Here is an 11,591-nt window from a genome sequence, read left to right as displayed (position 1 = left end):
AATGGGTTAACAATATTAAACATGTAAAAAAAAATAATATCAAGCACATGAACAGTAACTATTCTGAGGGCCATGAAATTCCTGCTGAAAAAGTGACTGGGAGTGTGGGGGTAGGGATTCTGGGGATTGTTACAGAAGAGGAAGCACCTGAGATCCTTGGGGCGGGGTCCAGCCTCTCCACTGGCCCCCAGGGGGCTTAGACTGGTGGCCTGGGCTTCCTGTGACCTGAGGAGCTGAAGGAAGAGAAAAAGGAACCAGCTCTTGCTGCTCCTAGCTCTGCATGGCTGGCTGTGGTTCAGCGCTCAAGGGGTGGCTGGACTGGGTCCTTATGGAGCCCCTGCTTACTCCTTGATGGGGCATGGAGGAGGTATGAGTATGTATGTGGGGTGGGGCCACTCGGAGGCACCCCAGAGCTCGGACAGAGGGTGCTCATTGCAGGTGGCAGCATCTCTATCTTTCTAAGTGTTTTATTTATTTATTTGACAGAAAGAGATCACAAGTAGGCAGAGCAGCAGGCCGAGGGAGAGGAAGAAGCAGGCTCCCCGCTGAGCAGGGAGTCTGATGTGGGACCCGATCCTACAACCCTGGCATCATGACCTGAGCTGAAGGCAGCCGCTTAACTGACTGAGCCACCCAGGTGCCCCTGGGCAGCATCTCTCCCATTAGGAATGTGTGTTCTATTGGTCATCAGTGGTAGGCCTGTGCCCCTCCCCCTAACCAGTTCTCCCACAGGCAGGGAAGGCTGTACCTGAGCAACTGGGCCGAGTGGGGGGCACTGGGTGGGGGAGCAATCCTTATTAGAAGCAGAGCTGAGCGTCTGGGTGTGTGGTGGAGGTTGAGAGGTGTTGGAGCGGGCTTCAAAAACACACTGTTCTTCCCTCCCGGTTCCTTTAAGAGGCGCCTATGTCTGGAGGTCATCCCTCACATGCACTGGAGTTCCGGGTCTCCAGGGTCCAGCCTCCACTCCCAGCTGTCTCCTGGGCCCTCACTCGGCCCCTTCTCGTCTGTCTCTGCTGGTACCAGCTCGCCAGGCAGGACCAGGGTTACCCAGGAAGGGTGAATCATGCAGGATCCCTGGGCCTGCGCGGGGTGACAGGCTCCACAGCTCTAGGAACCCCTTCCCTTCTCCCGAAGACCCCCGGCGCCCGCGTGGCCTCTGGCTCGCCCCCACCGCAGGGCAAGTGCAGCGGGAACTTGGCCGCCTGCCTGCGGCTCTACGCCAGCCCGCCCGCCCTTCCCGGCCTCAGTTGCCTCTTCTGCACTCCCGCCAACGGCTAACCAGCTGTCTCCCCCAAAACCAGGATTTGTTCTGGGAACCGCCCAGAGACCACCAGTCCCAGCCCTGGAACCTAGAGTCGTGGAGCCTAAGTTCGCGGACGCCAGGTGCCGCCGGAGCATCGAGACGTAGGGACCTCCACGCGGCCTAGAGCGGTCCCGGAAGTGCCCGCGGGTGGGGGGCGGGGCTTCGGGCGCTCTGGCCGCCGCGGGCTCCGCGTCCGCAGCTGCCTCTGAGCGAGGCCAGGTCGGCCGCGGGTTGGAGCAGCTCTGGTGCGGCCCCGCCCCGCCCGCCCGCGGCCCCGCCCCGGCCCAGGTGAGCGGCCCCGCCCCGGTCCAGGTGAGTGGCTCCGCATCAGCCAGTGTGACCACCTGTCTCCTCCGGTGGCCCTGGGTGTGGGCGTCCCCCATCGGTGGGAAGCCTGTAGGGGCTCCGCGTCGCCGCTCGAGCGGCGTGTGCATGTCCACAGCAGCCCGCGGGCCTCCAGCCAGGAAACCCTGACGGGACCGAGGGTCTCCCGGGTGCCCAGGCCCGGATGGCTCCCCGAAGCATAGGATGAGCATACAGGAGAAGCCGAGGAAGGCCTCGAGAGAGGTGGGAAGTTGGGGTTCCAGACCTTGGGATCTTCGGTCCCAAAATATTTAAGACATTGTTGAGGACAGATAAAGGATCGCCAACTTTGTAAAGAGCGTGGAGACTTAAGCATGTAGGTGGTCTATAGTGGGAATGGGAAACCCCTAAGGAGGGAACCTTGGAAACATCAGGATTTAACAGGTGGGTGGAAGAAGAGTTGTAATCACAGATGCCAAGAAAAAGGGATCGGAGAGCATTAAAACGGGGAGTGGGAGAAAGAACTTTCATAAATGAAGGGAATAAAGAAGGAGGTGGGAAAGGGGGTGGGGGTCTCAAAATCTTGAGGCGTTCAGGTATGCAAGGTGGGTTTAATGGCAGGGTAGACCCGTTTTATCACATCTTCCAGGTTTTCAAGAGAAAGCCTGAAACCTACAGAGTTTCCAATATTGGCAGCTAAGTCAAACAAAAAGAAGTTTCCAACTCTTTCCCGAGCCAAACAAAACGCGTCTGTGGCAAGATCCTCAGGCTGCCAATTTGCAACTTTTGAAATGAAGGGTTTTGAGAAGGGAGCTTTTGGTGAGCACTGCCAAAAGGGGTGGGAAAGTGAGGTCTGAGAAGAGAGGGATTGGCCATAAGGAGGTCACTGGATGGAAGAGCTGAAGATGCTGAAGTCCCAGCTGGAATTGGAAACTTGAAATTTGTCTCAGTGCAGTACACAGTCCTATGATTTTCTTTGGCAACATTTAACATCTTAGGAGGAATTGACAGAGAGCTTTGGTATTTGGTGGCTGGTTGCAGCAGGGCAAGGAGGTGAGGAACGTGATGCTGGTCAGTGTTTATGGTTCAATCCACAATGGAGTCTAAGCTAGACAGGAAAGGGTGGACTAGAAGTGGAGAGCCAAGATGAAATCAGTGGGTTGTTAGACCCAATGAGATCAATCTAGAGAACCTGGAGGATGGGAGATTCTGGTTGCTGAAGAAGAGGGGAAGGGGAGATAAGTGATCAAAGAATTTTTGAGAATACTTCAGTTCTGTGCTTTTTTTCCACACCTGGCCTTCGTATCGCCTGATTATTCGTTAAAAAAAAAATCGTTTCCAAATAAGAAAGAGTTCCATTGCGACTATGCTGATTAATTTAGTGTGTTTTTGAGCTGCTTGTCTATGCTTCAGTGTATTGCTAATAGTACCTTTGTATATAGAATTGTGAGGATTAAATGCACATGTGCTTATAGAAGGTCTAGTAGTGCCTAGCACATAGTAGATGCTCAATAAACACGAGCTATTATCGTTATGATTCCTGGGGTTTCCCTTCAGTTTGCACAGCAATTTGTTTCTTTTTTTTTTTTAAGATTTTATTTTTTATTTATTTGACAGAAAGAGAGAGATCACAAGTAGTCAAAGGGGCAGGCAGAGAAAGAGGGGGGAGCAGGCTCCCTGCTGAGCAGAGAGCCCGATACAGGGCTCGATCCCAGGACCCTGAGATCATGACCTGAGCTGAAGACAGGGGGTTAACCCACTGAGCCACCCAGGCGCCCCTTGCACAGCAATTTCTGAATGAGGTCCCGAGAGGCTCCCTCGGAGGCCACCACAGTGGGATGGGGGGGTGTTCTGGGATCCATCCACGTCCCTATGAAAACAACCCCCATTAACTGGAGCACCTCTGCTTTTATCTTTTATTTATTTGTATCTCCCAGATGATTTATTTGAATAGAGTTCTGTGCCCCCCTCCCCTCAAAAAAGTGTAGCCACCAGTTCTAGCAGGAAAACATGACTTTTCTTCCATTCAGTCATGTATTTATGCAACCACTGTGTGTGGAGATTGTCCTGTTGTGCTGGGGGCTGGGGGCTTCACGTTGAAGGAGCACAGTACTTGCCCCCAGGGAGCTCTCAGGCAGCATGTTTGCCATCCAGGGTTGTGAGTGCTTTGATGGACACGTGCACCGAGCTCTGCAGGTCCCTGAGCCTGAGATCACAAGACTTAGGGTGCAGAAAAAGGGACATTAAGACTGAGTCTGGGAAGATGAGCCAGTGGCAATCTGAGACGGGAGGGGAACCTGTTAGGAGGATGAAGCAGCAGCTAGGGCTATGTGGAAGGGGAGGCTGGAGCTGGGGCTGGGACGGCTAGCGCAAAGGGCTTTGTGAAGGCTTTGGGCTGCCTCGAGATCCTGAGGCGGATGATCGGGCCTGTGTTTGGGGTATTTGACGCTGGTGTCAAGGTAGAAAACAGACCTGAGGGAGGAGTAGAAGCTGGGGGTCGGTGGTCATTTGGGCGGTGAGCATTGAAGTGATCCTGGGGAATTGCATGAGGCCTGAGCTGCAGACTGACGGAGAGACAGAGACCTCTTAATAGAGCCTCAGGAAATGGACAGACTAGACGTATGGGGGGGGAGAGGGGGAATGTCTAGGCTGACTCCCAGAGTTGTGGCTTGGGCACCTGATTGGAGGGGCTGCAGCTAACCTAGTAGAGGAGGGAAGTTTGCACTCTCTCAAAAACTGCCATCGTCAAGATCCTCCATTAGCCAGAATCTTGCCCCCCTTTCTACAGTGGCTCCACTTCTGTTCTTGTCTACCTTTCTGAACACCTTCAGTCTTTAGATTCTAGATCCCATGGTATAGCACTTGATTCTGTCCATCTTCTTTGTAGTGTTTCTGATAAATCAGACTTGGCTCTAACTCAGTGGGGTTCATCTCAAGGGCCAGCTTGGATCTTATAGCTATTTCGTTTGGTCCACGATAGATTCTGGCACAGGCAGGAGGTACGTCCTAGGTGCCTGATCTGCAGACTTGACAATGTCCCTTGTTTTCTTCTCAGATTGGGAGAACAGTAAGTGCTCTTAAGAAGACGATCTTTCAAGAAATACAGTCATTGGGGGTGACACTAGATTCACAATGGAGGTTCCCCCAGCAGCCAAGTTTGGTGAGACCTTTGTGTTTGGGGACAGCTTAGAGATGCAGCAAGGACTCTTCCCAGAGGAGGACCTGGGGGACCCTTTTCTTCAGGAAAGAGGTTTAGAGCAAATGGCTGTTATTTATAAGGAGATCCCTCTCGGGGAGCAAGATGAGGAACATGACGATTATGAGGGCAATTTCAGCCTATGCTCAAGCCCTGTTCAGCATCAGAGTACCCCCCCGGTGAACAGACCCCAGGATGATGACATCTTCAGCCCAACCTTCTTCCAGAAATCAGACCTTAGTATGTGTCAGATAATCCACAGTGGAGAGGAACCCAGTAAACACAATTGTGAGAAGGTGAACAGGGCACACTCAGGACCTAACGAGCCTCACAGAACTGCACCACCCGCAAAACCCTATGCATGTCGGGAATGTGGGAAGGCCTTCAGCCAGAGCTCACACCTCCTCAGGCACCTGGTGATTCACACCGGGGAGAAGCCCTATGAGTGCTGTGAGTGTGGGAAGGCCTTCAGCCAGAGCTCACACCTTCTCAGACATCAGATCATCCACACTGGGGAGAAGCCCTACGAATGCCAGGAATGCGGAAAAGCCTTTCGCCAGAGCTCAGCCCTCACGCAACACCAGAAAACCCACACTGGAAAGAGACCGTATGAGTGTAGGGAATGTGGGAAGGATTTCAGCCGGAGCTCAAGTCTCAGAAAACACGAGAGAATCCATACAGGAGAGAAACCTTATCAGTGTAAGGAATGTGGGAAATCCTTCAACCAGAGCTCCGGCCTGAGCCAACATCGGAAAATCCACACGCTCAAGAAACCTCACGAATGCGATCTCTGTGGGAAAGCCTTTTGTCACAGGTCCCACCTCATTCGGCACCAGAGGATTCACACTGGGAAGAAACCTTACAAATGTGAAGAGTGTGGGAAGGCCTTCAGCCAGAGCTCCAACCTCATTGAACATCGTAAGACCCACACTGGTGAAAAACCCTACAAATGCCATAAGTGTGGGAAAGCTTTCAGCCAGAGCTCCTCCCTCATTGAGCACCAGCGCATCCACACTGGGGAGAAGCCCTATGAGTGTAGCCAGTGTGGGAAGGCCTTCTGCCATAGCTCTGCCCTCATTCAGCACCAGAGAATCCACACCGGAAGAAAACCTTACGCATGCAACGAGTGTGGCAAAGCCTTCCGGCACAGGTCAGCCCTTATTGAGCACTATAAAACCCACACCAGAGAGAAGCCCTACGAGTGTAACAAATGTGGCAAGTCCTTCAGGGGAAGCTCACACCTTATTCGGCATCAGAAAATCCATGCTGGGGAGAAGCTTTAGAAGGAGGAACTCACACTAAAGCTTGAGACCCTTTCCCAGATGGAGCTCACACCCCATCGCCTTGTCTGAAAGACCCTGCCCACCTCCCTGATCCCAGGGCCAAATGGAAATGTGCCACCCCCAGCGCTTCTGGCCACACATGCTAGCAGCCAGGCCCCCTCACGGACCCCCGGGTGCCCCACACGCAGCCGGTTTACTGAGTGGCAGGGAGGGTGGAGTAATGGGAAGGCCCCTGAAACAGAGGCACACCCCAAAAGAGACCTGGCCTTCAAGTCATTTACATTTGACTCCCAAGCCTGGGAGATTGGGTTTTGCCATCTTTTTGCCTTTGTCAAAATCCAGAAGAATAAACAGAGGGAGAAAGTTGAGTGAAACACACAAAAATGTCAGATGGACTCTTTAACATCAGCTACCGTCTGGCACTTTGAGAAGACAGAACTGTGCTCACAGTCCAAATCCGCTAAAGAAAAATGAATCCGGAATTAGATAGGTTAACAGCAAAATGGAATCTTCCACCTGGCTTGAGCATTGGCGGGGACAACCAACAACAGGTTACAGAAGAAAGGGAGGGTCTGAAAGGACTCATTCTGGGGTTGGGGAAGAGGGAGGCAAGCCCCTGGCATGGTCTCTTGATCCCTGTTCTGGGTTAGTTAAGAATAGTTTCTGGCGGATGGCTCTTTCATAGGATGGTAGAGGTTTGGTCCTGTAGGCCAGAGGACATTTGACCTTGGCTTTGACTCAGCCTGGCCCAAGGCATTAGTGCCCTCCAGTTATAACCTCTCCACAAGACCTAAGCCTCCCCAGACCACAGCATGCCTTAGTCGGCCCCATGGCTGGTTTCTGGTCCAGTGGCTCTGCAGTGCTGGGGGACGTGGGAAGCACGGCCATCCAGTCAGAGGTCCCAGTTCAGATCCCAGTTCCACTCCTCCTACTTGTGTGACCTTGAGGAAACTCCAAGGCTCTGTTTGTCAATCTATGAGATGGGGCTATTGGGACCTGGCTGACTCCCGTTCAGAATGAAACCAGCCAGGAAGTGCTTTGGCAACTGGCAGTTGAGGATGGAGACCCAGAGGGACCCTTGCCCTACCCAGAGATCTATTTCCTAAAGGCAGGAGAGGCATCCCTGCTGGTTCCCTGGATGCCAGGGTCTGCAGCCCACCCTCTCGTGGAACTGGGGCTCAGGCTTTCCATCACCCCCTCCAACCTGCCCCCGGGGCTGTGGGTGCCCTGTGGGGCCACCTCCCACACAGGGACCATTTCCAGATGTCATCCTGAAGCTCTCCCCAGCGGCAGTGTGGTCTGTGCAGCCTGCGTCCCCATGCTTCTCTCCTCTCCTCAGGCTTTGCTCAAAAAGTACCATTGCCTGCTGCCTGCCTAGACCAATTCGGTTGGCATCCCCAGAGGTGGGGCTCAGACAGTGGTATGTTTTTAAAGCTCCCTAGGTGATTAGAATGTTCTAGTACATAGCCAGGGTGTGAGCCCTATGCTAGGCATCGTAAGACCCCAGCGTCTCCCAAATGTGCTTGGCATGAGCAGCGTTTGAAGGTGGCCATTCTGTCTCAGTCCCCATGCCTCCCTTCTGCCAGGAATCGGCACGGGCCGCACCGTGTCTGGCTGGTTGAGAGGTGTCTGGCCCTGGTCCTTGGGCCTTCATGTGTCCACCGGGATCTCTTTGGTACTGCCTTCCCCCAGGCTCCTCTGCCAGTCTGAGCGATTCTGAAGTTTTCCAAAAGTTTATGGCTGGGATCCCATGATCATGGGAATACTGGCTGTTTCAGCTCAGCTTGGCGGTCAGGTATTGTTTTGATGAATACAAATGGACAAGTAATGGTTACTTAGTAAGTGGAGCTTGGCAGGCTGGAGACTTTAAAAGGCCAGGTCTCCAGCTGGGGGGATGACAGTGGGCGTCCCAGCCATGGGGACAGCAGCTGCTCCTGTCCAGCTCCTCTCTGTTGCATGAATGTGTGAAACCTCGAGCCAGCACCCGGGTCTCCTAGAACCTAGCGTACCACCAGCTAGACCAGCCTGACCAGCTGACCCCACGTATTGTGGGCAGGTGGCGTGCACTGAGGGTCTACAGTCACTTACTAAAAGTGCAGAGAGAATTGAGACCCCTGCTCAGCATGGGTGGAACAGCAGCCCCCCCCCCCAAGATCTACCTCCTTGGCACCCCCATTTGGCCTTGCCTTGGCCAGGCCTGTCCTCACCTGGCAGTCATCAGTTTCCTACCTTTGATGTCTCTCCGTGTGCTTCTGCACACACCAGCCAAATTGATTTTCCTAAAGCATCTTTTTGCACATGCCACCACTTTCCTTAAAACCAACCCTCAGGCTGTTCTGCGGATAAGCCCCCATTTCAGCCAATCTGGCTTGCTCCTTTGGAACAGACCACAGGGGCTTCAGGCCACCCTGCCTGGATGCTCCCTTGTCTCCTGGCTTCCCTTAGCTTATTTGATGCCCTTCTTGCGTTTTGGGATATGCACTTTTTCCTCTTCCTCATCCCCCGACCCCCGTCTCCTCCTTCCTCTTGACAATTTATGTAACATTGAGACCCTCTTTTCAGAAGGGTGGACAGATTCTCCCATAATGGTGGAACCAGGTACTTTTCAAAGACTGAGCAGGACCTAGTCCCTTCTGTTCGCATCCCTTCACCGTTTTATATATTTTCAAATCGTTCAATTTATTTAGGTTCTGGAACACTATAGTATTACAAGAGAACATCCTGGTAATATTTTAACCATCCTTGGATTTAGTTGTTGTTTTTGTTTGTCTTACTTTTTTCTTTTTTTCCTTCTAATGGCAGATGTTGAGTGTTAAAAAGCTCCAGCTTTCAGTTTTATTGACTAATTGGATGGTTTTGTCCAAGTGTATTATTGTCTGCTCTTTTTTTTTAACTTCATATTTTATATTTCTGAATTTATTTAGCTATAGCTAATCATATTTTTAATGTTTCTAGTAAATGCAGGTACTCTGGTCTAGGACTTATTTCTTAGAGCTTTTTCTGCCCTCTTTCAACTTGACACATGCAAGTTCTTGTTACCGTACGAGGAATTGCCTTTTGGCCCAAGGGTTGTTATTTTTTCTGTACTTCCAAGTGATGAATGCATAGGTCATTGCCATTCTTTCTTACTGTGCTGTGGTATCAACATTTCTAAGTGTCCATAGAATGACGCTGGGCCTGAAGATACGATTGGTTTTTATAAAGCATTTGTGTACTCTCAAGAAATGGGTTTGTACTCCATCCGTTCTATTTGTTAACTTGTTTTTAAATTACTTTATTCAAGTTCATACTTTCTCTGTTGTTTACTTTACATTTCTTAACCTGGGGTCTGCATACTGCCCAGGAGTCCAGGAGCACGAAGGTCTATTGTAGAGTTGGCATAGGGGGTGGAACAAAGCTGGGGGTTATGAACGTGAATGGATTGTTCGGGGTCAGGGGGTGGGGGGACATGTAGCATTCCCCACATTCTGGAAAGGCTCTGTGAGCCCCAAAACAGGAGCACTCACTGACATGATCAGATCATAGTCTGATTTTGTGTTTTTTACTTTGTTATTTCTGTTTCACTTCATTTGTTTCTATTTTATGTTCATTGTTGTAATGTTAGGTGTGATCTGCAGTTTCCTCAAATCCTTTTTGAGAAACAGGGTATCACTAAGTAAGTACCAGGATATTTGGAGCATATATATTTAATAGTACTATATTGAAAAATTGTGCCTTTCTCTGCCCTCTTTGCCTCTTTGAATGCTTCTAGCTTACATTTTTCTTTTCCAGATACCATAATTGAAGCCCCTTGCTTTTTTTCAATTTGCATCTGCATGAGAGTTGCTTTCACTCAGCATTTTATTTTCAAAATTTGTGTATATATTTTGCTGTATAACTTATAAACAGCAAAGTGTTGGATTTTATTTTCTGATTCTATAATTCTTTTTCTTTTTATGCAAGAAGTATTCATATCACAATTTAGAGTAAGTCATAATTTATCTTCATGCTTATGTTTTTATATAGATGAACTCACTTAACCCAGAAGAGGCCATGCTCATTTTAGCCCCATCTCTAGGAGTTATTCGCCACATGTGGAGTATTATTTCTGGGGATCCTGAGGGTCTGTCATTGGGCACACCTGCTCCTTCCTGCCTTGGTCAATGCCAGGCTCTGTCCTGAGCCCACTCTTGAAGTCAGCCTCTGGCTGCAACGCACCTGGCTGATACCGCCTCACAGCCCTTTGGAACTCAGAGGAGTCAGACATACAAACCTGCATGGCAAACTGGGGGCAAAGAGGATTGAAATATTTCAATTTTTGATTCTCACTCCCAAAGTTCTTTTTTTCTTTCTTTCTTTCTTTCTTTCTTTCTTTTTTTTTTTTTAAGATTTTATTTATTTATTTGACAGAGAGAGATCACAAGTAGGCAGAGAAGCAGGCAGAGAGAGAGGAAGGGAAGCAGGCTCCCCGCTGAGCAGAGAGCCCAATGCGGGACTCGATCCCAGATCCCCGAGATCACGACCCGAGCCAAAGGCAGCAGCTCAACCCACTGAGCCGCCCAGGCGCCCCCAAAGTTCTTTCAACATAACTTGGAATGGTACATTGTGGCTTACTTTTTAGAAAAAACTGCCAGATGTAGCAAAGAATTAGACCTCACAGATCCCTCCCCACACTCCCGAAGTCAACATGTATAGTCATCTGGACAAGAAGCGGGAACCCCGATTGCATAACCCCCATCCCCATCACCTCTCTGTCCCAGGTGGCTTCCCTGGTCAGCCTTCCCCCTTCCCCTTCTCCTGTGGTGGTAGGGGGAAGCACTGTCACAATTGCAGAGGCTCGAGAATATGGGCACTCGGCCCCTCCTGTGGCAGGTGGGGAAACAGAGGCCATGACTATAGCATAAGTGAGGTGCTTTGGTGTCAGATCTCCCCAGCAGCTGTGGGAAGGAAGAATTCTGGAGGTTCTGCTGCAGCCTTGGGCAGCTCTTGGCAGGACTTTTCAGGCAGCAGGTGGTTTAGTCACCACAGTCCAAAGTGAAAACCAAGTATTCTCTGTCCGCTTGGAGCTGCTCAGCCCTTGGGGACAAGTGGACGTTTGCCAACGTCACAAAAGGTGGATATATGTATTTGCCAGAATTCCAATGCACAGAATTACTGGGGATGGGGAAAGAGAAGCCCTTTTCTTGTCGGAGAACCCCATCTTCAGTATCTAATGACCCACGCCACTGCATCAGAAGGCTGCCTGGTGAGTGCGGAATTGGGGTGTCAGGATGTGGACCATGCCTACTGTACCAGAGGCCATAACCCTTGCACACACTCAGAATGCTGGTGGGGAGCACATTGCTGAAGACCCTCCAGGGTCCACGGCCTCCCCCCCGGGGGTTGCCTGCCTTCTGAGGTCCAGAAGTGCCTTCTGGTGGCCGCCTACAAACACGTGAAATGTTGTTACCAGAGCTCCCCAAGTGAAGTGTCTTTCAGTCCCCGCTTCCCTTTACCAACACCCTTAGCCAGGCTTCACCTTCTTCCT

The 11,591-nt window shown here is 50.9% G+C and overlaps 1 protein-coding gene across 3 annotated transcripts; it reads left to right on the top strand.

The window, feature by feature from the left end:
- Positions 1-1,507: 1,507 nt before the first annotated feature.
- ZNF70 (zinc finger protein 70) lies at positions 1,508-9,379 on the top strand. 3 transcript variants are annotated; one of them, XM_032875992.1, is made up of 2 exons: positions 1,508-1,615; positions 4,662-9,379. In XM_032875992.1, exon 2 carries the CDS (start codon positions 4,739-4,741, stop codon positions 6,083-6,085), a length of 1,347 nt encoding a protein of 448 aa, XP_032731883.1. In that variant the 5' UTR covers positions 1,508-1,615; positions 4,662-4,738; the 3' UTR covers positions 6,086-9,379. The 3 variants fall into 3 exon arrangements, with proteins under 3 accessions (XP_032731883.1, XP_032731885.1, XP_032731886.1); XM_032875994.1 differs by having other exon boundaries at positions 1,572-1,591; XM_032875995.1 differs by lacking the exon at positions 1,508-1,615 and adding an exon at positions 1,820-2,050.
- The last annotated feature ends 2,212 nt before the right edge of the window (positions 9,380-11,591 follow it).

Source organism: Lontra canadensis, unplaced genomic scaffold (genome assembly GCF_010015895.1).
Source record: "Lontra canadensis isolate GAN:19392208 unplaced genomic scaffold, GSC_riverotter_1.0 scaffold57, whole genome shotgun sequence".
In the NCBI taxonomy this organism is placed as follows: Eukaryota; Metazoa; Chordata; class Mammalia; order Carnivora; family Mustelidae; genus Lontra; species Lontra canadensis.
This window is presented reverse-complemented; position numbering and strand designations above follow the sequence as displayed.

What these genes read in the sequence shown, in the direction of transcription:
- ZNF70 (XM_032875992.1), top strand. Translation starts at nt 4,739, where the DNA reads ATGGAGGTTCCCCCAGCAGCCAAGTTTGGTGAGACCTTTGTGTTTGGG.